Here is a 21,160-nt window from a genome sequence, read left to right on the forward strand (position 1 = left end):
TCCTGTCAAATATGAATAATAAACAAATTTTATTTTCTTAATCTGTCAAATGTTGTTGTCGTCGCCCTCTTACGTAACCAGTGACGTATATTGACCTCAGCCAATCATAATCTCCCGGCGTCACCGGCTGTGGCACGTTTTCTGGGTGCGTTCGTTTTATAAGCACGAACAACCCCAGCTGGGAGCTCTCAATGTCAGACAGATTAACCCCGCCCGCCCGGCACTTCACGACATAAATGCCTTAAACGAAGATAAACTAGCTTAGCTTTTGCTAGCACCGTGTCGAACGTTATATTTTGTTATTGTTCAGCTACCTCCCCGAGACGGAGCAAGACAGTCCTGGCCCGTGTCGGCGACCCGCTTGCCATATTTTCGTATTTATCTGGGATGTATGGATGGATAATTGACGGAATCTCGTCGTTATTCGAGCCCGCCACAAGGCATAACAGCCGAGCCAATAACGGGGAGCCGACGAGCACGTTAGCTCGTCGGCGGGATAACCACGACAGACCCGTCAAGAGGAACTACCAGAGGTGAGTAAATTCAATACTTATTTATTGTAGTTTTCGCAATATTTGAAGCAATAAAGTTAACGCATACCGAACTAAGGCAGTGCTCGGGATGAATTACAGTCGACGTTATTCAAAAATGAAAAAAGCCAAAGATATTAGTGGTGAAATGTGATACAAGTTGTGTATTTTCCTATGTGGAATGTTGTACGTTTAGCACAGGTGTTTGTAATAATGATCTTGTACATATGGCACGTTGAAAAGTTTTGTTTAGACAAAGAGTACGTCAAAGAAATATCCGAGAATTGTTTTGATGAATAAGTCACCTGAAACAGACTAGTTTGTTTAAAATAGCCCAAGTCTTAAGACTTTAACTTCTTAGATGTATTATTTCTACATTAAATTGCATTCATTTCATGACATTAAACTTATTTGAATGATCATTTCAAGACAAAAACAGACTAATTAAGCAGCATCATTCAGGTGAGGTGGTGTTGAAACGCCTCTAAATGTTGTTGTTTTTTAAAAAGACGACATTCAGAGGCAAGAAGCAGGTGTGTCTGATTATCTTGTATTTATCTGACTATTTTTTTTCTTTCTCCTACATCCAGTCTTCATGCAGAAGAAAGTGTTGGACAGACTGATCAGGTTGCGGCAAAAAGGCGAAGGCGAGGTTTGTGCGCCCCCTAAAAAAAAAAAATCATTAATTATTGATCATGTTCTGATATTTTTCTTCATTTTAACACCAGATGTGGTGATAAGTTTTGTCAAGAAGACGGTTTCCGGGGTGGCCCGCTTGCTTCGTTTACGCAAACCGGCCATTTCCATCCCCGATGACCACGGACCCTTAAAGGACCCTCAGGTTTGCTTTCACCTCGTTCAATAAAACCGAAGTGACGCTAATTCCGATCTATTTCCATTGTCCATTCAGCCTGGAATCGATGAGTTGCGCACCCCGTGGCTGACGACCTCTGATTGGAGAATGGGTAAAAAGGCCACGTCAAAAAATCAAGTGTAAACATGCTTTTTTTGACCCGATTCTTTCTCCATAGACAAACCCGGGCTGACAATGGCCGACAGGGCCGTCGCCATGCGTTTCCAGAGCTCAATGCCTCCTCTAATGAAGAAATTTAGGCAAGTATCTCAATGATCCGAGTCCGAATTCCTACTATAAAGCTCCACCTTCCGCAGCAATGGGACAGCTTCTTCTGCCAGGAGAGGTTCCCTCCAGCTGCTGCCTTCGAGGCCCACCCCAAACGTGGGAATGCCCAACGCCGAGCGCCCAACTTACAACGGCTTCGGATACAACCGCTGCCAAAGGCCGAGTCTCACCGTGGAAGAGGCGAGTCACAGTTGATGAGTTCTTTGTTTTGTTTAAGGGTGTCCTGAACAATTGATTGTTTTGTGCGTAATAATATTCCGATATCCACAATCTCACAATTTGTGATCCCTATTTTTTAATCTTTGTAAGCCTTTTTCTTCTTGTCTTTTAGGCCATAAAGCAGAACGACAAAGAGCACTACAGACGTCTACTGGAGATGGTGACGGAAAAATACAGCAAAAGCCAACCGCTACCTTTCTATCAGACTAAACCACAAGCGTGAGTTGACTTGGCCAAATTTTGTCACATCCAAAAACAGACAGACTGCTAATTAATTATCCACACTTTATTTTTCTCCTTCAGCTTGTTGATGTTGCACAGCCAGCAACACTCGGCGAATCGGAAATCCTACGAATTACCCTCTAAAAAGATGACTTGCTCAGGTAAAGACAAAATTCTCCACGCAAATAACTTATATAAGGAAATAAATGTACACTGATAAATTTGGCTTTAAACAGCTAATCCTAGTGCGCTCTCATGGAGGCAGGTGTCATCAAATAAGGCCAGGTTGGTGTTGTTTATTTATTTTTTAATGGATGAATGCTGCCCTAAAAAAGTGCTTTTAAAAAAAATGTATTTTATGTGTAAATAAATTTAAATTTCCTTCCAGATGGGGTGCCCTTCCCTTCAGCAAGTCTTACACAGAAGCACAGGAGGACAGCCAGCATGTGAGTTTATTTTTTAGTTTTCTAAACCATTTCTTACTCCTTTAAAAAAAACATTCGGCCTCAAAAATCCTGGGCAATTCAGAAAATGAATGAACACATCTTCTACTCTGTTGTTTAGACACCAGATTTGGACATCTCCACAGAAGTCGCCACCCGCCTCAACTTGGTGGACCGAGCGGCGTCCCCCACGACGCCACATGTACGGCACGCAGACGATGTACCCCGACTCACTAAGGTGCCATTCCTTAAAGGGCCGGTGCAAGCTCCAAAGCTTTTTAAACATGGCGTGTCTTTGACGTATCTGCATGCTTGCAGGAAATGGCGGCGGAGGTCTGCGGCGCTCTGGCTCAGCGCGACCCCAACCTGGTTTTGAGCGCCGCGTTCAAGCTACGCATCACTCAACGAGATCTGGTCACTCTTCAGGAAGGCGGCTGGCTCAATGACGAGGTATTTAGAGGGCGGGGCTTATCCAGAAATGCAAAAGACGGCGCCGAGGGGTCATTTCACATTCGTAAAAAAAGGAATGTGTCATTTTCGGCCTGATGAAAGTGGACTTGCAATTTCCAGGTGATCAACTTCTACCTTTCCCTGGTGATGGACAAGTGCTCGGACCCGGCGGCGGGGAGGCGGGTCTACTCGTTCAGCACCTTCTTCTACCCCAAACTCTGCGGACACGGCGGAGGTCACGCGGCGGTCAAGCGCTGGACCAAGGCCGTGGACATTTTCCTCTGCGACTTGGTTCTGGTCCCGCTGCATTTGGGCGTCCACTGGGCCTTGGCCGTGAGTCGCCCGGAACGTCGTAGGGGGGCGGGAATCCATCGGTGATTAATGAAAATGACATTTTGTACTCTTCTCAGGTGATGGACTTGAACGCAAAGACGCTAAAGTTGTACGACTCCATGGGCCAGAAGCACGATGACGTTTGCCGTCTTCTCTTGTGAGTCATCTTGTGGAAAGTGCTCGGACGTTTTGGTCGCCGGTCGATTGTTATTCATTTATTTTGCTTGCTTTTGGCAGCCTCTACCTGAAGGACGAGCACAGAGCAAAGAAAGGCAGAGAGCTGGATTGCGCCAAGTGGGCTGTTGGCTGTATGCACCCCACTGTAAGTATTACATTCAATTCAATGCTTTGATTGGCATTGTACAAGTAGAATGATATTTCAAGCTTCACATATAGATCAAACATTTTTTCTTCATCCAGGAGATTCCTCAGCAGAAAAATGGCAGCGACTGTGGCGTGTTTGCGTGTAAATACGCCCAATACATCGCTCAAGGGAGGCCCCTCAACTTCAGTCAGGTAAACCACTGAAGTCCGAGATTTATTTTAATTTTTTTATGTGATCCAACGTTATATTCAGCCCGTCTTTTCTCCTCAGGCGCACATGCCACTATTCCGGAAGTTGATGATCTGGGAAATTTTGCATCAGAAGCTGCTATAGCCACTTTAAGCTACTCATCGACATCTGACACAACCTAAGAAAGACTTTGAGTTGAACTGATGGACATATCCAGAGTTGGAATCAGCGTTCCACAATCTTATTTTCATTTGAAAAGGGTTTCGCATTGGAAGTATTGCCACGAGTGCCTTTCAATGTTCTCACACGGAAACTGGGTGGACCTACTTTAAATCGGATGTCGTTGGATAATAAAAAAAGTAAAAAAATGTTAATTTATTCAAGCGTCACTTGGTAAAATGTGACTGGAATGCACGGGGAAATTATTTCTATTTATTTATGACATGAATGAATGAGAGACATCTTTTTTTTCCTCAGCTAAGAGATGCAAGGCACTGCTAAATTCAGTACTATACACTGCTTAGCAAACTGCTGTCAAAAGTGCATGTTTAAGTTTATGGTTTGAAATGTTTCCCATGAATAAAAGGGTTAATATAACACATTTTCTGCTCTGTCTCTGTGTTAATGATTGATAACGTAATTGGGTCCAAAGTATTGTCTTGACTCGACTTTTATTTGTGCGTTCTTCCAGCGGAAGTCGGTGCTTTTATTTCCGGAGACGGAAGTTGTTTTCACAGCCGGTGACTTGACCATTCAGCTCAAACCAGTTTTGGCTGGCGGTGGAGCAGGTAAAGCTTACGCCTGAATAAAACTAATACAGTCGAGCACAATTTTTGCTCGCTTCTTCATCCACAAATCGACCAGTAAAGCGAACATGAGCGACACAGAGAAAGAGTTTAGAGATAAGGTGAGTTTTGTTTGATTTTATCGAAAAATTGAGTGAGAAAGGAAACACGCCATATGCAAGTCGCAGCGTGTCCTCTCCGGTGTCTATTTGTTTAGACCCCGTGGTTGTGGTAAGGCAACTATTGAACCCCGATCCAACATGTTGATACAAATGTTTTGAATGTGTATGCGTCAGTTTATCTCTGAAACTGAAATCCTATCGAAGCATGCGGCCTACAACGAGCTGCCCTCGTAAGACAAGGCCGCGCCGCCTTGGTACCGTCCTTTCATTCAATCGCCACTAACGTTGCAAACGGTAAAGTTAGCGGCAGTATTTGTGGCTCTAAATGTTTTTTTTTTCAAATACTTAGGACTTTCTTAAATTAGATACATTCTATTATTATGACAAAGGAGTAATTAGGGCGACACTGAAAATAACAGGGCGAGTATGAAGTGGAAGTAGCCTAAGAAAATGGCGGTCTTTGTGTTACGTTCATGGTCGTTCCGGAAATTTTTGCTGTCGCGTGCGCACAACCGCGAGGCGTCGGTTATCCGTTTTAATCAAAATATAACCGCGTCTGTCGTGACATTCTTAAATCAGGAAATTGTGTTATCTTAAAGATTTCTGATTATGTTCTCTTACAGGATATTGTTTCAATTTTGGGCTTTGTTGGAAAAGTTGAGCACTTTCCATTTGAACGAGGTTCCCTGAAGACGCTCGAGTTTTTGTTTTGTGTACCAAATGGGTTTGGACGTGTATTGTCGTCAATAGCAACCGATGTGTTGATTACTAATAAGGCTTTTAATTAAGATAAAAAAATGAGGTCAATACTAATAATCTGGCGTTCAGTGTGGCCCGCAATACTCCTTTGTGTAATTGTTACTTTAATATGGCCGAACTGTTGTTTTCTTTGGTTTATTTAAATGTAAAGCAACCAACCATCTTGCCTTATCACCTCCTTGTTTGTTCTTTGTCAAGGTTGAGGTAAGAAGAAAGAAAAAAAGGCGGAAGACGTTTCAGATACGAAGTTGTTAATGTTTGAAGCCGATGCCGTTGATGCATGCTAATGTATTGGGAGCAGGAAAAAAGAAGCGCTCAAGATCCTATAGTAATGGCAGATGGTAAAATTGGGGAAGAGGAGCGAAAAAAGACGGCATAATGTCAAAGAGAAGAAAGAAGAAATGAAGGGTTGTTTTGAAGTTATGAAGTTATGATCAGAAGTTTGGCCGGGTAGGAGTAACTTCTTAACAGCCTATATTATGTTGATACTCTCCTTTCTTTCTCTAAATCATGCATGTGAAATGTTCCTTTATCTGTAAAACTCACTTGCAAGAGCCCCCCCGAACTCTAAGAATCATCTCAATTTGTTACTCTGCTAAACAAGTAGGTTCATATCAATGCATTTCATGTGTATCTCATTGATCCCCCTTAATATTTAGGATCATTTCAAAAGGAACAAAAGAAAAACTAGTAGTAGTGCTTTTAAAAGGGTTTGGCGTTGGGCTCCCGTAATTAACACATCGTCGACCATAGTCGAGTAATCGCTGGGAGGCAAAAAATGGTCAAAATCAAGGCGCTTAATGGGTAATATTTGAATTTTTAGAAAATATTTCAAACAAAAGGGGCTGTTAATATTGGTATTTAAGGTTTCTCCCCATTTTTCTATTTGTTGAGGTATTTTAATACGAAGAAGAGGTCTCTGTTGTAAAACACGACATAGATTGCAATGTATTCCTCTTTTTCTGATAATTATGAACCCAATAGTGACAATAGTAAGGCGAGTGGAGTCCCCCGTTTTGAGTTCTTTGTCACTCCGAGGTGACTTGTTTTAACAGTTTTCACTTTGTCTAGGAGCCCCAGCCCGGTTCGGGAAGTACCTCCCCGCGCCGATCGGCCAAATCCGCCAGCCGTTCGCCGGCGCGCTCCAAGGATGCTTCCAACCGTTCCAGATCCAGGTCTCGCTCGCGTTCCAGGTCCAAATCTAAATCCAGGTATGAAACCCATAGCTCAACCGCGCCAAACCGTGGCCTAACGTCTGATTCCTTTTGGTAGGTCCCGTTCCCACAGGAGCTCGCGCAGGAACTATTCCCGTTCTCGCTCCCGCTCCCGTCGGCGCCGTTCCCGAAGCCGATCCGGCAGCCGGAGGAGGAGCCACAGCCGCTCGCCCATGTCCAACCGCCGCAGGCACATTGGCAACCGGGTAAAGTTTGTTTGACAACCTTAAGAAAGAAAGCAAGCAGATAAGCATTGGGCTTACGCTCCGATCTCACGTTCCCAGGCCAACCCCGACCCCAATGTATGCCTGGGCGTGTTCGGCCTGAGCCTGTACACCACCGAGCGAGACCTGCGAGACGTCTTCTCCAAGTACGGCCCCCTGGCGGACGTCAACATCGTTTACGACCAGCAGTCGCGGCGCTCCCGGGGATTCGCCTTTGTCTACTTTGAGAACTACGAGGACTCCAAGGAGGTGAGTCCCGGTTGACGTTTTTGCCATGTCGTCTTGGTTCTAACTCCGCCCCCCGCAGGCCAAGGAGCACGCCAACGGGATGGAACTGGACGGCCGACGAATCCGAGTGGATTTTTCCATCACCAAACGAGCGCACACCCCCACGCCTGGCATCTACATGGGAAGACCCACATAGTAAGTCTCCATCTATATATATATATTTTTAAATGGGCTTTTTAAAAATAAGTTCAACCCCGTATACGGCAAAAACAATCAAATAGATGATGGATAAAACTCGTGTTTTCAGTGGCGGCGGCGGAGGTGGCGGCAGCAGCGGAGGAGGAGGGGGAGGAAGCAGCGGAGGCGGTTCCTCCAGGCGCATGTCCAGGGATTACGACCGAGGCTACGACAGAGGTTACGATCGCGGCTACGACCGGGACTACGATCGTTATGACGACCGGGAGTACCGATCCTACAGGTATTTATCTTCAATTATTAATAGGACAGACTGGCAAATATTCATCATTTTTTTCCTACCATTCCATAGACGAAGATCTCCATCGCCATATTACAGCAGGGGATACCGTTCCCGATCCAGATCACGCTCCTACTCTCCACGTATGTTTACTTTAAGATGATGACTGTAAAGTTTTAATGACTTCTGACTCCGCCCCCTCTGTTTTCTTACCACAGGTCACTACTGAGCAGTCAAGTCGTCCATTGTTTTTAGATGTTGTGAGGAGATCAGACCGAAACGTACACACGCGCGCACTCCAATGCATGGCAACACAAATTTAGCTAATAAACCCCCCCCCCCCCAAAAAATTTGGACTCTCAAACTAAAGGGTACCTTTCAAAAGGAATATTGTTTGTTTGTTTTTGTAGTGTAGTACAACTGCTTACAGGATGTTTTTTTTTTTTTTATTCAGGCAAGTTAGTCTGCTTCGCATCAGATTTTTTTTTTTTTTTTGCTTCTGCAGCGGCCATTGTAGTCTTTATTCATAGGAATCAAAATTCATAGTGCAGAGCCCTTGATTGACTGCTACAGATGGCCAATCCATTTCAAATGGCTTGTCAAGATTTTAAACATGCTGAGCTTAGGTTCTCCCCAACAGGTAAATGTATATAATGGCTTGCATTTTTTTTTTGTCACATTGGTCTGATTTGTATCCATGAGGAATTTGTCAAGTGGTTTTCAAATAAAAGTCGAAAGCATTGCACAGTCTCAATGTATTTTTTAAGTATATACGGATATATTTTTCAATTGTAAAGACATGATTGTAGCTCATTTGTCGTACTATATTATATATACTGGACTGAAGCTAATGACAAACATGAGTGTACTAAAATGATGCACAAAAAAAAATGTAGTTCAGAATTTGGGTCTAAGGTACGTGGTGTCCAATCACCCTTCTGCTAAGTTGAAAATAGCCTCACTGGGTGATATCCAGTCCATTTGAACACTCACTGCCAACCCTCCCACTTCAAATGGAACTTGAATATCTAGCATTTACAATATCAGACACTTTAAGCTAGTTGTGGCTACAGTTGAATGTCAATGCATGCTCGTTGGAATGTTACCCTGGCGTACTAACATGGCCGCCCGAGTCCATTTTAGTGCACGTCCAGACGTGTCGCTGACTAGGTAGGAATCATTGGAAGTTGCTATAGCATGTATATATACTTCCTACAACATTTGTACATCTTGTAATCATGACGTAGTCTGCAAACCACATTTCCGTTGTAAATTAAGTTACTTGTATTTAATCTCGACAAGACAAAGGGCTCCAAAATGATTTTTATCCCCTCCGCTTTACTTAATTATTATATTCGCGTCGCGCAAAGCTGACATCATTGCCTCACTATCCCACGACCAATTAGAAGGCTTGCTTTTCATAACACTTCCGCTTAGTTTTCACTCCCAACTGCCTCAGTCTTTCTCAGCGGAGTGGTCTGCCTGAGCGGCTATCCCTGCAGTGCACGTTTCGCATAAGCAGAAAATAAAGGTACAAGTTAACAAATTTCAACTTAAACCACCAAACTGAAGTTCTAAATGTGTTGTTCGCTCGTAGCGTCGCTCATCGACTCTGTTCGCACACGAGTGCCTCACCTTATCCTTTTGCTAACGTTAGCATGTCGCGTTTGATTGGACGTGGGAAGCCATGCGTTCTATTCTACAGATAGTGAAAACATGTTTTTTTAAAGCTGTACGTTAGCACTGTGTTCAGGGGAATGTGTTGTCGTGTTTAAATGGTAACCTGACGCAACTCATGCAGATGCCACCAAAGAAGGCTGAAGCCCCGAAACAGCCTCCGTTGATTGGACGCTTCGGGACGTCGCTAAAGATTGGAATTGTGGGACTACCTAACGTGGGGTAAGGTGCCACTATTCTTAGTCATTTTCTATTAAAATATTGTCTATGTTAACTGAGTGAAAGCCCTTAACATTGGACGTCTGTCAGTGGTGACTAATGATTTAAAATGTATTTGTTTTTGTAGAAAATCCACCTTTTTCAACGTGTTGACCAAAAGTCAAGCGGCCGCTGAAAACTTCCCCTTCTGCACCATCGACCCCAACGAAAGTCGAGTTCCCGTCCCGGATGAACGCTTTGACTTCCTCTGCAAGTATCATAAACCCGCCAGGTATGTTTTTTTTTTATGATATTTAGCAACCAATACGTTAACATAGGCTCTTTTGGGAAATGTTTTCATTGCAAAACGTGAATAAAATCATGACTTTTGTACATAGTAATTTACCTAGCGGCATCTGTATTATTTTTTTAGCAAGGTTCCGGCGTTTCTGAACGTGGTGGACATCGCCGGCCTGGTGAAGGGCGCTCACGCTGGACAAGGGCTGGGAAATGCCTTCCTCTCGCACATCAGTGCCTGTGATGGCATCTTCCACATGACACGTGAGTCTAGTTGCGCCGCCTTGATAGCTTGAGTGAAGTGGACAGGTGCAAGTCAAAAGGGGGTTGAACCCGAGCGACTTTTGTGGCTCGCCAACTGGACTAGTACACCAAAGCTCCAACTTTTAAATATGTTGAGGCAAAATGCATTAATGTAGTACTTTCCAATAAGTCATGCAAAAAAATGTATTACATTTTTATATCTTACACTCAGGTGGAACATATATATTTCTATTTTTTTTACTCTGACAGCTATATGCTAATGTTAGCTGGAAAATTGTTTGTGTTGCCTTAACCCAGTGGTTCTGTATTTTATTATTTTTACTTTAATGTATTGGTAATTGATTAAAAAAAAGCATTTTTTTTAAATTATAGAGACCTTGAGATTTAAAAACATTGCAAAAAGTCCAACTAGGATACTTTTTTCCAGGCGCCTTTGACGACGAGGACATCATCCACGTGGAGGGCAACGTGGACCCTGTGCGGGACATTGAGATCATCCACGAGGAGCTGCGGCTCAAGGACGAGGAAATGATCGCGCCCATCATCGACAAACTGGAGAAGACGGCGGTCCGCGGCAGCGACAAGAAGCTTAAACCCGAATACGTATGTTTTTCTCCCGGGCGGGAATCTGCAGACCAGCAACATCTCTCTTTCTCTCTTTAGGAAATCATATTGAAAGTGAAAAACTGGGTGGTCGACGAGAAGAAACACGTCCGATTCCATCACGAGTGGAACGACAAAGAGGTACGATGCCGGTTTAGCCGTCGCTAAGCTAGCGTCCCCTTCAATGTCAGGTTTTTTGTTACAGATTGAGGTTTTGAACAAGTACTTGTTCCTCACATCCAAACCCATGATTTACCTGGTCAACCTCTCCGAGAAGGATTATATCAGGAAAAAGAACAAGTGGTAGGTGAAAAAATCAAATATCATGAGCCAAGGTTGCTAGCAAATATCATTTTCAACATAGCGTGAGTAAAAAAAATTCATTGTTTTCCTGCGAAAGCAGTAATCGTGTTTGACCACAGGAGGGCGTAGTTTGACAACTTGAATACGGGCCTACTAAGTCTTACTTTTATATTTTCATGGAACGTTCATCATTGTGCCTGTTTAAAAAAATAGTATATCGGCCTGAAATATTAGTATTCAAAAATGTGAACATCCTCTACTCAGGTTGGCAAAAATCAAGGAGTGGGTGGACGCTCACGACCCCGGCGCCATGGTCATCCCCCTCAGCGGCGCTTTGGAGTCCAAACTGTTCGACATGGAAGCCGAGGAGCAGACGAAATACTGCGAGGAGCAAAAGACGCAGAGGTGACGAGCTGATAGAAGGTGCGGGGGTCCCGATTATTTTATTTGATCCAACTAAAATGCGTCCGTGCACAGCGTCCTGACCAAAATCATCAAGACGGGCTACGCCGCGCTACAGCTTGAGTATTTCTTCACCGCCGGACCGGATGAGGTGCGAGCGTGGACCGTCAGGGTGAGTGGATTCACGATTTTGACAGTTATTGGCCAATGGATAAATAAGAAACTATGAAAATAAATGTATCTAAAGGCAAGTATTCTTTGTTTTTCCGTCAATGGCGGCCAACAGAAGGGGAGCAAGGCTCCGCAGGCGGCTGGAAAGATCCACACCGACTTTGAGAAAGGATTTATCATGGCCGAGGTCATGAAGTATGACGACTTCAAAGAGGAGGGCACCGAAAATGCGGTCAAGGTACGACTCTTTTCTTTTTTGCTCTTCTCGTCGCAATTATTATTATTAAAGGGAGTTGAGTTTGCGGTTTGATGCAAAGTTGCCAAACATTTAGTCGCACAATAAGTTATCATTTAAATAATAATAAATATTAATAATGTAAACAAAAAGGATCATATTTTTTTTGTTACAGTTACAGTACTCGTCAAGTATTTGCGATACTTTCAAAAAAATATTTTTAAATTATTTTCCCCATTTTAATATTTACCTCAACGTAAAAAAAAATCCTTTTTAACACTACTATTTTGATATTTCCGCCTCATAGGCTGCCGGTAAATACAGACAACAGGGTCGGAACTACATAGTGGAGGACGGTGACATCATCTTCTTTAAATTCAACACACCCAACGCCCCAAAGAAGAAATGAGAATGTCAAAAATGGATATTTTTTTAAAGGGAAAAATGCCCAGCCCCTGTTTTTTCTTTTTATTGACCACACACGGATGGCCTTCCAAGTATTCTGCTTTCACACGGACGATCCAAAATGCCTCATCATTCAAATATGCACGTCAATATAATGGGTCACAATCCCCTCGTTGCATGACGTGACATTTTTGATGTTATTTTCCTCCATTTTGTGCTTCACCAAATAGCAAAAAATGGCGCTTATCAATTGGAATAAATTGCCAAAGTGGATAAAGTTGTTTTTGTGTTATCATTCTTACGTGCAAATATTTAGAAAGTGGCTCAACTACTATTCTGCCGTTATTTCTATGATCAAAATGTTATAAAAACATTGTAGTGTGGCAAAGTTGTGAATTTGATCCAAAGTTCGGCTTCCCTAAATAGTTTTTTTTTTTTTATTTGAGTGTAATTGGATATTATTTTTTCAAACTTTCTATCTACAATTAGGACAATTGTTTCCCTCTTTTGCTTCTCTAGCTCACTCAAACAGGAAACACTTGTCCTTTAAAAAAGACTGACAAGTACGAGCAGCCAATCAGGCGTCGACGCACGGGTCCCTTCAGCCAATCAGCGCAAAGAAGAAAGGAGGGACGTCCTGTAATGCGATGCAAATTACATAGTCGACCTCGCTAAGTCCCTCCCCTTTGTGTTTCCCGCACCGTCAATCAAAATAGGAAAAAAATCGACCCGAATTCACCGATCAACACTACTAGCCGTCAATGATAAAATGGCCATGTTCGGGTTTTTGCGGCTTTTCTAACGATCCCGATCGGGATGTGAACTATTTGCAAAGATTGCTGATTGGTGTGCGACTTGGGGGGTGAGTTTGATTGACGGCAGCTACGTATTTTGAACCCTTTTTTTTATTTTTTTGCTCGGCGGCTAACTAGCTCGGCTATGGTGAGCTAACAGTCGAGCTAGCAAGCTAGCCACGGAGTTGTAAACAGCAGTTCTCCTCGTCCCCGCAAAGTTGGCGAGAGTCCCGGCTCGTCGAGGGGAGGCTAAAACGGTTCTTTAGTGACGAACCGAGAGAAAATCGCAAGGTGGGGATGCTTTGCGAGGCTTTCGAGGCCCGACGGGAGTTGAAGATTACCGAGTGAAACAAGGGAGAAATGGCGTCGGCGGACGTGGACAGCAGTCAAAGCGACTTTCTGCAGGAAACGCAGGTTAGTAAACTCTTTGACTTTTTAATGTTTTCAAAGTTATCTCATCCCTCTGCGTTTTTAACCCGGCGTGGCGCCTTCTCCGCCGTGTTTGCAGAGCGTCAAAGTTGACACGTTTTGAAATTTTGAATCTATTGAGGGTGGAGGAGGGTGAAACGCCGTCGTACACTTCCTGTGTTCCCCCCACTCTCCACAACGGCCACCCACTTTTTACCCCGCTAAAACCCGCCCATAGTGGGTCGGACGCCGAGAGGCCGTCGCTCGACGCGGGGACACCCGCCCGGTGCGACGAATCGAGCGGGCGAAGGATAATCACGGGGAAAATGTCATTCGGCTCCGGCGTCGTCCATAATCAAAAACAGTAGCGTTCATTTCTCGCCCATCCCCCACTCGCCTTCCCAGGCCAGGCCCGTCAACCAGCCACCATTACGCCAGCTAGCTAGCTAGCAGCGTCTCGACAGCCCCACCGCCAGTAAAATAAATAAATTCATTTTAAATGAAAACACAAAATTCCACTCGAAAGTGTTTATATGTGCTCGTTTGAGTGGCGGCAAAGTCGCTATATGGCTATATTCTACTGTAATACCTCTGTGTATTACTACAGTCGAATCGATGCTAGCTAGCATAGCCACGTTCATCTTCCGCGTTTCGACGGCGTTTTTGGCTTCTAAAGCCTAAGTTTTAGTCCAAAGTGTATTTTCGCCTCGTTATAATGTTGTTAAGAGCCTTTAATAGGGATTTTCTTGATCCAAAATTTTAGCGTCCGAGTCTAGTGATTTTGAAAATGTTCGAACTAAATGTATAAAAATGAGTGAAGTGTAGTAATTTGTTACAGTTAGCTTTTCAAAAGTAGTCACTAGGCTTTTGTTAGCAAGTACAATTAATGATAAATAATATGCTTACAAAAGCGAATTTGAAGAAATAAAAACAAATAGTCTGGTCAGGGTCAAATAACACGATAAAGTGCATTTCTTCCATATGATTTATTGCCATGAAAGGAGCATTTATGTAAAACTGCAGTTGCATACAAAGAATAACAAAAACTATTTTCACAAAAACAGCACAAATCATATTTTATCGACTATTTCATTCCTCCATCCATTTCAATTTGGGAGACACTTGCACCCGTAAATGTTTTTTTTTTCCTCCTTATTTTTCAAAGTCAGCGCAAAACACGTCTACCACTTTAAATTTGCTGTTCTCCAATGACATGATAACAATAATAATCATCATTTCTGTCCGCTCCAGACGACAGACATGTCTGCCATTCAGCTGTCGGGATCGGAACGCTGGGAGGTGCTAACGGCCGTCTCGGCCGCCAAGGACGACGCCAACGGCGGGATCGTGACGTCCAACGGCCAGTACGTGCTTCCCCTGGGAGGTCTTCCCAGCCAGCCCATTTACGTCACGGCGCCCGGGGGGGAGACCACCACGGCCAATGGCGCATCGGGCATTCAGTATCAGGTAAAAAGCTCCACTCGCCTCTACCCCGGTTCTCCATGTAACGCTGTAAATTTCCTCCAGGTCATCCCTCAGATCCAAAACGCGGACGGGACGTTGTCCGGCTTCCAGGACGACGGCGTGGGCCCCATCCAGCTCCTCCAGGACGGCGGCGGGCAAGCCGGCGTGGGCATCGGCTGCGCCACGACGGCCGCCGGCGACCTCCTGACGCAGGCGGGTCAGGCGCAGTCCATCCAGGGCCTCCCGCTGGCCGGGGGCTCGGCGTACGCGGCGGCGGGGCTGCCCGGCAACATCGCCTTCGTGCCTATCAACAGCGTGGACCTGGAGTCGCTGGGCCTGACGGCGGCGCAGACCGTGCCCATCGCCACGGGCGTCACGCCCGAGGGACGCCTCATCATGAGCGGGCAGACCCTGGAGGGTGGCAAACTGGCGAGTGGCGAGCGGGAGATGTACGCGCCCAACGGGGCCTCCTCGCAGCTGCCCGCCACCATCGACGGCACGGGGGTCTTGACCCAGGCCACGGCCGTGTCCGCCGGCGTGGCCGACCCCTCGTCCTCGGCGGCCAACTTTAATTCCCACCTGCAGCAGATTCAGGTGAGTTGCAACCGCCGACGTTAATTTCAGACACTGGCTTTTGGAAATGGACTTCTTGTTATGTTGCTAAGCTAATATCTCATTACTTTGAAATGTGGACTACAAAAAAATGAGAATAACAGCAGTTGTTGTTGTTGTTCTTTTTATTGGAAACCAAATCTAATGAACTTAAAAATACATTCCAAGTTTGATTGGACGGGCTGTTCCAAAATGTTTGACTCTCACAATATGTGGCAAACTTCATGACCAATCTCTTTGCTAAATTTTACTAAAACTATACATGCGACCCATAGCATTTCATATCCTTTCCTGGTTGGTAAAATTATGTCAAGTTTTTTTTGTTGCAAGTATAACTATAGTGACCCCGACGGCCGAGTGGTTAGAACACTGGCTTCTGAGATCTGAGGTCCCGTGTTCGAATCCCGGCTCGGTATGCCTTTTCTTTCTTTTTTTCGGGCCCAAAAGACATGTCAATTTTTTTTTTTTACTAAGACTATTGGGTGCCCTGCTGGCTGAGCGGTTAGAGCATCAGCCTCTGACATCCAAGGTCCTGAGTTCGATTCCCAGTCACTGCCTGGAAACTAAAATCTTGGTTAGCTCGCACCCTTGGCAGGGGGGGGACCAACTGTCTTGGTGTGTGTAATACCAAGACTGGCATAGCAACTATAATTTGAACCAAACAAAGAGCCAATGTAATTGAAAATGTTATTTATTTGTCAGCAAGTCTTCACCACTCGTCATTGTCTTTGTGCAGGTACCAACGTCCAGCGCCACCACCCTCTCACAGCCCATCCTGCAGCTATCGAGCGACGCTCAAACCTCTGTAGCATTGGGCCAGGATCTGAACGCGGCGGGGCAGACGCTTCAGAGCGTCCAGTTGGTCAACCCGGGGACTTTTCTCATTCAAGCCCAGACGGTCAGTCCCACTGGGCAGATCCAGTGGCAGACCTTCCAGGTGAGCACCCGATAGCAACGAAAAATGTTTCAGAGCACAAGACGATGACACTTGGTTCTTGTTCTAGGTGCAGGGGGTCCAGTCACTTCAAGGGCTGCAGCTGCCCCAGGGCCAAGCTCAGCAACTGACGCTAGCCCCCGTGCAGACCCTCCCGCTCACCCAGGCCGGCCAGGTCAGCCTGCCCAACCTCCAGACGGTCACCGTCAACTCGCTGACGCAGAGCGGCATTCATTTCGCGCAGCCGCAGCAACGAACCGACGACAGCCCCGCAGGTAAGACCCTAACTCGCCCACTGGCTTTTCCTCTTGTGTCTCCGAGTCAACTGCATCCTTCTTCCTCTCTCCCCGACCGCAGGCATCCACATCAAGGAAGAGCCCGACTCGGAAGACTGGCATCTTAGCGGCGACTCCACGCTCAACCCCAGCGATCTGAGCAACTTGCGCGTCCACATGACGGCGGCCGAAGACGAGGCAAACTCCGGCATCGGCGGCGAGGGCAAACGGCTGCGACGGGTGGCCTGCACTTGCCCCAACTGTAAAGAGTCCGGAGGAAGGTCAGTTTTTTCCACAAAAACATTGGTACCCATGTCATTTTTCAAAAACGAGCCACCCTCACCTCACGTTCTGGTCGACTTCTTTCCTCGCAGGGGCTCCGGACTGGGCAAGAAGAAGCTCCACGTCTGCCACATCGCCGGCTGCGGCAAAGTCTACGGCAAGACGTCGCACCTGCGCGCCCACCTGCGCTGGCACAGCGGCGAGCGCCCCTTCGTCTGCAACTGGATGTACTGCGGAAAAAGATTCACCAGGAGCGACGAACTGCAGAGACACAGGCGGACGCACACGGGTAAACAATCATTTCGTAGTCGATGCAAACCCAAACATTAACATCTCCATGTCTTTCTTCCCTTAGGCGAGAAAAAGTTTGTGTGCGGCGAATGCTCCAAACGCTTCATGCGCAGCGACCATCTTGCCAAGCACATAAAGACTCACCAGAACAAAAAGGGCGGCGGCGTGCCGGCCTCTGCGTCGCCGTCGCCGCTGACCGCCGACACCCTCATCACGGCCGACGGCACCACGCTCATCCTGCAGTCGGCCGCCGCTCGCAATCTGGTGGCCAATCAGGAGATCCCGCTGCAACTGGTCACCGTGGCGCCCGGTGAGGTCATGGAATGAGCCACGTTCCCCCCACCACCACCCATACACACGCGCACACACACACACGTCACTTCCCTTTGCCTCCTTTCTTATACATATATATATGAATATAAATATATGATAAATATATATATATTTTAATTAAGAGTTATCCAGACCTTGTTTTTTGCAGTCTTTTTTATAGGCCGCGAAAGCATTCAAAATGGTTGCTACGTACAAGTACACACACACACATTCACACACACACATAAAAATGAAATGCCTTATTTTGTATCATAGTCGTGTAAAATATGCTGGAGGTGCATGGGTTCTTTTTCTTGTTCATTTTTTTTATGACAAACATCCGTCATAGAAAGGTTGCCCATTTTTTGGGAAGTGCGCTTATAGTACGAATGTCCCAGCTAAGCTAGTTACGGACGCTTAAATCCAAAAGCTCACTTGTCTTTCATTCTTTTCTTTTTGTCGCGTACTAAAAAATGCAAGGTTTTCTGGGAACAGCTAACGTGGCGACGACCTTCTCTGGAATGGAGAAAGTTTTGGGACGCTAAGGCTAAGTGGTTTGTTCGCAGACTTCTTTTTTTGTTGTCGTTGTTTTCATATAACTGCAAATTTGTGCTTCCCTCTGCTTTTTTTAACATCTGGCTTGCCTTTGTCTTACAGTCCATCAAAAAACACGAACGTCTAAATGGTTTGGAATCTAAACGCGGAAAGTCAAAAGCTGCCGACGAACGTGTTTTCTGATGTACGTACGCTGGCCCTCTTTTTGTAATGAATTTCTGTGGCGATGAACATTGCGTTCCGGTCCACTTTGGATCTGGAAGATAAAAAGGATGGCGTTTTTTCTTTTATTTCATGTATAATCATCCTCATGCTTGTCCCCATGTTTGTAGCATTCTTTTACACGTGTATTATGCCCTTGTTTATAGAAGCCATCACTAAGACGACGACGCAGTTTATTTCAATGTATCAAAAACATTATTTGAAAGTGATTTTTTAAAGAGTTGGTGTAAAAAAATGAATGTTATCTTTTTTTGGTAAGACGTTTTTTCAAATGGATCACAATAAAGTCTGAAACCTCAAGTTTTTGCATGTCTTTTTTCCAAAAAACGACATAGGTACTTATGTCGTTTTTGGTCGTTTTTTGGAAAAAACGACATAGGTACCTATGTCGTTTTTGGTCGTTTTTTGGAAAAAACGACATAGGTACCTATGTCGTTTTTGGTAAAAAAAAACGACCAAAAACGACATAGGTACTTATGTCGTTTTTTTCCAAAAAACGACCAAAAACGACATAGGTACCTATGTCGTTTTTGGTCATTTTTTGGAAAAAACGACATAGGTACCTATGTCGTTTTTGGTCAAAAACGACCAAAAACGACATAGGTACCTATGTCGTTTTTGGTCGTTTTTTGGAAAAAACGACATAGGTACCTATGTCGTTTTTGGTCGTTTTTTGGAAAAAACGACTTAGGTACCTATGTCGTTTTTGGTCATTTTTGGGAAATAACGACATAGGTACCTATGTCGTTTTTTCCAAAAAACGACCAAAAACGACATAGGTACCTATGTCGTTTTTTCCAAAAAACGACCAAAAAATGACCAAAAACGACATAGGTACCTATGTCGTTTTTGGTCGTTTTTTGGAAAAAACGACATAGGTACCTATGTCGTTTTTTCCAAAAAACGACCAAAAAATGACCAAAAACGACATAGGTACCTATGTCGTTTTTGGTCGTTTTTTGGAAAAAACGACATAGGTACCTATGTCGTTTTTGGTCGTTTTTTGGAAAAAACGACATAGGTACCCATGTCGTTTTTGGTCGTTTTTTGGAAAAAACGACATAGGTACCTATGTCGTTTTTGGTCGTTTTTTGGAAAAAACGACATAGGTACCTATGTCGTTTTTGGTCAAAAACGACCAAAAACGACATAGGTACCTATGTCGTTTTTGGTCAAAAACGACCAAAAACGACATAGGTACCTATGTCGTTTTTTCCAAAAAACGACCAAAAACGACATAGGTACCTATGTCGTTTTTGGTCGTTTTTGACCAAAAACGACATAGGTACCTATGTCGTTTTTGGTCGTTTTTTGGAAAAAAACGACATAGGTACCTATGTCGTTTTTGGTCGTTTTTTGGAAAAAAACGACATAGGTACCTATGTCGTTTTTGGTCAAAAACGACATAGGTACCTATGTCGTTTTTGGTCAAAAACGACCAAAAACGACATAGGTACCTATGTCGTTTTTTCCAAAAAACGACCAAAAACGACATAGGTACCTATGTCGTTTTTGGTCGTTTTTGACCAAAAACGACATAGGTACCTATGTCGTTTTTGGTCGTTTTTTGGAAAAAACGACATAGGTACCTATGTCGTTTTTGGTCGTTTTTTGGAAAAAACGACATAGGTACCTATGTCGTTTTTGGTCGTTTTTTGGAAAAAACGACATAGGTACCTATGTCGTTTTTGGTCGTTTTTTGGAAAAAACGACATAGGTACCTATGTCGTTTTTGGTCGTTTTTTGGAAAAAACGACATAGGTACCTATGTCGTTTTTGGTCGTTTTTTGGAAAAAACGACTTAGGTACCTATGTCGTTTTTGGTCATTTTTTGGAAAAAACGACATAGGTACCTATGCCGGTTTTTCCAAAAAACGACCAAAAAACGACATAGGTACCTATGTCGTTTTTGGTCATTTTTGGGAAATAACGACATAGGTACCTATGTCGTTTTTTCCAAAAAACGACCAAAAACGACATAGGTACCTATGTCGTTTTTTCCAAAAAACGACCAAAAAATGACCAAAAACGACATAGGTACCTATGTCGTTTTTTCCAAAAAACGACCAAAAAATGACCAAAAACGACATAGGTACCTATGTCGTTTTTTGGAAATAACGACATAGGTACCTATGTCGTTTTTGGTCGTTTTTTGGAAAAAACGACATAGGTACCTATGTCGTTTTTGGTCGTTTTTTGGAAAAAAAGACATAGGTACCTATGTCGTTTTTGGTCGTTTTTTGGAAAAAACGACATAGGTACCTATGTCGTTTTTGGTCGTTTTTTGGAAAAAACGACTTAGGTACCTATGTCGTTTTTGGTCATTTTTGGGAAATAACGACATAGGTACCTATGTCGTTTTTTCCAAAAAACGACCAAAAACGACATAGGTACCTATGTCGTTTTTTCCAAAAAACGACCAAAAAATGACCAAAAACGACATAGGTACCTATGTCGTTTTTGGTCGTTTTTTGGAAAAAACGACATAGGTACCTATGTCGTTTTTGGTCGTTTTTTGGAAAAAAACGACATAGGTACCTATGTCGTTTTTGGTCAAAAACGACCAAAAACGACATAGGTACCTATGTCGTTTTTGGTCAAAAACGACCAAAAACGACATAGGTACCTATGTCGTTTTTTCCAAAAAACGACCAAAAACGACATAGGTACCTATGTCGTTTTTTGGAAATAACGACATAGGTACCTATGTCGTTTTTGGTCGTTTTTTGGAAAAAACGACATAGGTACCTATGTCGTTTTTGGTCGTTTTTGACCAAAAACGACATAGGTACCTATG

The 21,160-nt window shown here is 44.2% G+C and overlaps 4 protein-coding genes across 7 annotated transcripts; all 4 read left to right on the forward strand.

Annotated features, from left to right (window-relative positions):
* The first annotated feature begins 181 nt into the window (after positions 1 to 181).
* senp2 (SUMO specific peptidase 2) lies at positions 182 to 4,453 on the forward strand. The gene is made up of 17 exons (XM_077731152.1): positions 182 to 533; positions 1,121 to 1,182; positions 1,259 to 1,371; positions 1,441 to 1,495; positions 1,562 to 1,643; positions 1,701 to 1,851; positions 2,003 to 2,109; positions 2,194 to 2,273; positions 2,349 to 2,397; positions 2,501 to 2,558; positions 2,677 to 2,793; positions 2,874 to 3,005; positions 3,126 to 3,338; positions 3,416 to 3,495; positions 3,576 to 3,660; positions 3,759 to 3,854; positions 3,934 to 4,453. The coding sequence occupies exons 1-17, from the start codon at positions 388 to 390 to the stop codon at positions 3,994 to 3,996; spliced, it is 1,689 nt and encodes a 562-aa protein (XP_077587278.1). The 5' UTR covers positions 182 to 387; the 3' UTR covers positions 3,997 to 4,453.
* Positions 4,454 to 4,588: 135 nt separating this feature from the next.
* On the forward strand, positions 4,589 to 8,404 carry LOC144206694 (transformer-2 protein homolog alpha-like). 2 transcript variants are annotated; one of them, XM_077731797.1, is made up of 9 exons: positions 4,592 to 4,759; positions 5,717 to 5,968; positions 6,590 to 6,729; positions 6,791 to 6,938; positions 7,017 to 7,205; positions 7,264 to 7,379; positions 7,492 to 7,662; positions 7,732 to 7,802; positions 7,878 to 8,404. In XM_077731797.1, the coding sequence occupies exons 4-9, from the start codon at positions 6,906 to 6,908 to the stop codon at positions 7,886 to 7,888; spliced, it is 591 nt and encodes a 196-aa protein (XP_077587923.1). In that variant the 5' UTR covers positions 4,592 to 4,759; positions 5,717 to 5,968; positions 6,590 to 6,729; positions 6,791 to 6,905; the 3' UTR covers positions 7,889 to 8,404. The 2 variants fall into 2 exon arrangements, with proteins under 2 accessions (XP_077587922.1, XP_077587923.1); XM_077731796.1 differs by lacking the exon at positions 5,717 to 5,968 and having other exon boundaries at positions 4,589 to 4,759.
* A 644-nt stretch (positions 8,405 to 9,048) lies between these two features.
* Positions 9,049 to 12,491, forward strand: ola1 (Obg-like ATPase 1). Its single transcript, XM_077731138.1, has 11 exons — positions 9,049 to 9,190; positions 9,461 to 9,558; positions 9,683 to 9,826; positions 9,968 to 10,095; positions 10,523 to 10,698; positions 10,759 to 10,839; positions 10,904 to 11,001; positions 11,266 to 11,406; positions 11,479 to 11,575; positions 11,690 to 11,812; positions 12,117 to 12,491. The coding sequence occupies exons 2-11, from the start codon at positions 9,461 to 9,463 to the stop codon at positions 12,216 to 12,218; spliced, it is 1,188 nt and encodes a 395-aa protein (XP_077587264.1). The 5' UTR covers positions 9,049 to 9,190; the 3' UTR covers positions 12,219 to 12,491.
* Positions 12,492 to 12,915: 424 nt separating this feature from the next.
* Positions 12,916 to 18,663, forward strand: LOC144206541 (transcription factor Sp3-like). Of its 3 annotated transcripts, none has more exons than XM_077731561.1 (8): positions 12,916 to 13,422; positions 14,668 to 14,883; positions 14,944 to 15,474; positions 16,229 to 16,429; positions 16,497 to 16,701; positions 16,784 to 16,982; positions 17,076 to 17,272; positions 17,339 to 18,663. In XM_077731561.1, exons 1-8 carry the CDS (start codon positions 13,369 to 13,371, stop codon positions 17,599 to 17,601), a joined length of 1,866 nt encoding a protein of 621 aa, XP_077587687.1. In that variant the 5' UTR covers positions 12,916 to 13,368; the 3' UTR covers positions 17,602 to 18,663. The 3 variants fall into 3 exon arrangements, with proteins under 3 accessions (XP_077587687.1, XP_077587689.1, XP_077587688.1); XM_077731563.1 differs by lacking the exon at positions 12,916 to 13,422 and adding an exon at positions 13,584 to 13,702; XM_077731562.1 differs by lacking the exon at positions 12,916 to 13,422 and adding an exon at positions 13,719 to 13,891.
* Positions 18,664 to 21,160: the final 2,497 nt, after the last annotated feature.

This window comes from Stigmatopora nigra, chromosome 13 (assembly GCF_051989575.1).
Source record: "Stigmatopora nigra isolate UIUO_SnigA chromosome 13, RoL_Snig_1.1, whole genome shotgun sequence".
NCBI classification, from domain to species: Eukaryota; Metazoa; Chordata; class Actinopteri; order Syngnathiformes; family Syngnathidae; genus Stigmatopora; species Stigmatopora nigra.

What these genes read in the sequence shown, in the direction of transcription:
- LOC144206694 (XM_077731796.1), top strand. Translation starts at nt 4,727, where the DNA reads ATGAGCGACACAGAGAAAGAGTTTAGAGATAAG. An exon ending in AGGTCCAAATCTAAATCCAG is followed by an intron (nt 6,730 to 6,790) that starts GTATGAAACCCA and finishes TCCTTTTGGTAG; the next exon opens with GTCCCGTTCCCACAGGAGCT. An exon ending in CGGGAGTACCGATCCTACAG is followed by an intron (nt 7,663 to 7,731) that starts GTATTTATCTTC and finishes ACCATTCCATAG; the next exon opens with ACGAAGATCTCCATCGCCAT.
- ola1 (XM_077731138.1), top strand. Translation starts at nt 9,461, where the DNA reads ATGCCACCAAAGAAGGCTGAAGCCCCGAAACAGCCTCCGTTGATTGGA. An exon ending in ACGAGTGGAACGACAAAGAG is followed by an intron (nt 10,840 to 10,903) that starts GTACGATGCCGG and finishes TTTTTGTTACAG; the next exon opens with ATTGAGGTTTTGAACAAGTA. An exon ending in GAGGAGCAAAAGACGCAGAG is followed by an intron (nt 11,407 to 11,478) that starts GTGACGAGCTGA and finishes GTCCGTGCACAG; the next exon opens with CGTCCTGACCAAAATCATCA.
- LOC144206541 (XM_077731561.1), top strand. Translation starts at nt 13,369, where the DNA reads ATGGCGTCGGCGGACGTGGACAGCAGTCAAAGCGACTTTCTGCAGGAA. An exon ending in AACCGACGACAGCCCCGCAG is followed by an intron (nt 16,702 to 16,783) that starts GTAAGACCCTAA and finishes CCCCGACCGCAG; the next exon opens with GCATCCACATCAAGGAAGAG. An exon ending in TGTAAAGAGTCCGGAGGAAG is followed by an intron (nt 16,983 to 17,075) that starts GTCAGTTTTTTC and finishes CTTTCCTCGCAG; the next exon opens with GGGCTCCGGACTGGGCAAGA.
- senp2 (XM_077731152.1), top strand. Translation starts at nt 388, where the DNA reads ATGTATGGATGGATAATTGACGGAATCTCGTCGTTATTCGAGCCCGCC. An exon ending in GGCAAAAAGGCGAAGGCGAG is followed by an intron (nt 1,183 to 1,258) that starts GTTTGTGCGCCC and finishes TTTTAACACCAG; the next exon opens with ATGTGGTGATAAGTTTTGTC. An exon ending in GCGGCTGGCTCAATGACGAG is followed by an intron (nt 3,006 to 3,125) that starts GTATTTAGAGGG and finishes TGCAATTTCCAG; the next exon opens with GTGATCAACTTCTACCTTTC.